General features: G+C 63.3%; 1 protein-coding gene across 1 annotated transcript in view; it reads left to right on the top strand.

The window, feature by feature from the left end:
• Positions 1-1,238: 1,238 nt before the first annotated feature.
• SNX17 (sorting nexin 17) overlaps positions 1,239-1,715 on the top strand; it is a gene marked incomplete at its 3' end in the record, with an annotated part of 4,680 nt that continues 4,203 nt past the window's right edge. Inside the window, exon 1 of the mRNA XM_010172275.2 lies at positions 1,239-1,277. Within this exon, the coding sequence (XP_010170577.2) occupies positions 1,239-1,277 (39 nt within the window). The remainder of the gene's footprint in view (positions 1,278-1,715) is intronic.

The following is a 1,715-nucleotide window of genomic DNA, read 5'->3' as shown; positions in this document are numbered from 1 at the left end:
AGGGAGGACGGTGAAGGGACCTGGTGATCCCCAGGCAACTGCGGTTGCACAAGGGCCGGAGGAGTGAATGCCCCGGGCGTGTTCGGCCCTGTGGCTCCCTCTGCACTTTGCCCTCACGTGCTGGGATGGCGAGGAGAGCTTGTCCCCAGTGATGGAGGAGAGCTTGTCCCCAGTGATGGAGGAGAGCTTGTCCCCAGTGATGGAGGAGAGCTTGTCCCCAGTGATGGAGGAGAGCTTGTCCCCAGTGATGGAGGAGAGCTTGTCCCCAGTGATGGAGGAGAGCTTGTCCCCAGTGATGGAGGAGAGCTTGTCCCCAGTGATGGAGGAGAGCTTGTCCCCAGTGATGGAGGAGAGCTTGTCCCCAGTGATGGAGGAGAGCTTGTCCCCAGTGATGGAGGAGAGCTTGTCCCCAGTGATGGAGGAGAGCTTGTCCCCAGTGATGGAGGAGAGCTTGTCCCCAGTGATGGAGGAGAGCTTGTCCCCAGTGATGGAGGAGAGCTTGTCCCCAGTGATGGAGGAGAGCTTGTCCCCAGTGATGGAGGAGAGCTTGTCCCCAGTGATGGAGGAGAGCTTGTCCCCAGTGATGGAGGAGAGCTTGTCCCCGGTGTCAGAGCAGAGCTTGTTTGCAGCCCTGGGTCTGGGCAGGAGCTGGTGACCCTGTGGAGAGCCCTGCCAGCGCTGTCCCCAAGCTGACACTGGGCAGGCATGAGTGCTGCCTGGGCCACCCCGCATCCGTCATGGTCCCCTGGGCCCTCTCTGGGGACAGAAGGGCTGTTCCGTTGGGTTGGAAGATGGTTTGAGAAGCCAGTGTGAGCTCCAGCATGTGCAAGGCCAGGGTGGCCTGGACAGATGCCTCCACTGACCCCAGGCAGCCCCTTTTCAGGGGCAGGGGGACACCTGGGGCTTTCAGTGAACAAAACAGCCATGGGAGGTACCTGCCTGGGCTGCGATTGCCTGATGGAGACACATCTCCAGCCCTCCCAGTGCAGCCCTCCCGCCCTCCCAAACACCGTTCTGGGGACGGCGAGACCTGCTCTTGCACAGAGGGGACAGTGCTGTCCCCTGGGAGGACACTACCTGCAGTAGCCCCAGAGGGGTTCCAGCCTCTCCCCTGGCCTGGGGGACATGTCCTGGGGCTGGAGTGGGGACATGTCCTGCTGGGCTCCCTGCAGCAACCCTTACGCTTTCAACCAGCCGGTGCCCCAGTCGTGCTGGGGGTGTTGTGGTGGTCCGGGGGCATGTGGGCAGGGCAGGAGGAAGGAAGCCCCTGTCCCATGGTGAGGACTGGCGGTGGCCGTGCACCCCAGGAGCAGTGGAGCAATCCCAGGCCCTCAGACTTTGGTGGTGGGGACGTCCTGGCCACGCAGCTCTCCACGGCTGGATGCCAGAGTCCCACTCCGCTGGCCTCTCGCTGTGCGGCTGTGTCCCTCCTCCAGACGTGTCCTGGGGCCTGCAGGATGGAGAGCAGCTGCTTGCTGCCACCTCTCCTTGCCACAGGGAGCGGGGAGGGGTGTCCTTGCCTGTAGATTTGGGGACACCTGTGTCCGTGGGGCTGCAGCATGGCTCCGTACTCTCCCTGGGGCCGGGCAGCTGCCTGATTACACCTTCCCGGTGTCCATCAGACACATCCCTTGGATGCGTTTGCACTTCCCGAGCAGTTGTGGCTGTAGGGGAAGCTCCTGGAAGGGGGCTGGGTTGCCAGGGCCCCTGCTGGG

This window comes from Antrostomus carolinensis, unplaced genomic scaffold, assembly GCF_000700745.2.
Source record: "Antrostomus carolinensis isolate BGI_N321 unplaced genomic scaffold, ASM70074v2 scaffold26937, whole genome shotgun sequence".
Taxonomy (NCBI): domain Eukaryota; kingdom Metazoa; phylum Chordata; class Aves; order Caprimulgiformes; family Caprimulgidae; genus Antrostomus; species Antrostomus carolinensis.
This window is presented reverse-complemented; position numbering and strand designations above follow the sequence as displayed.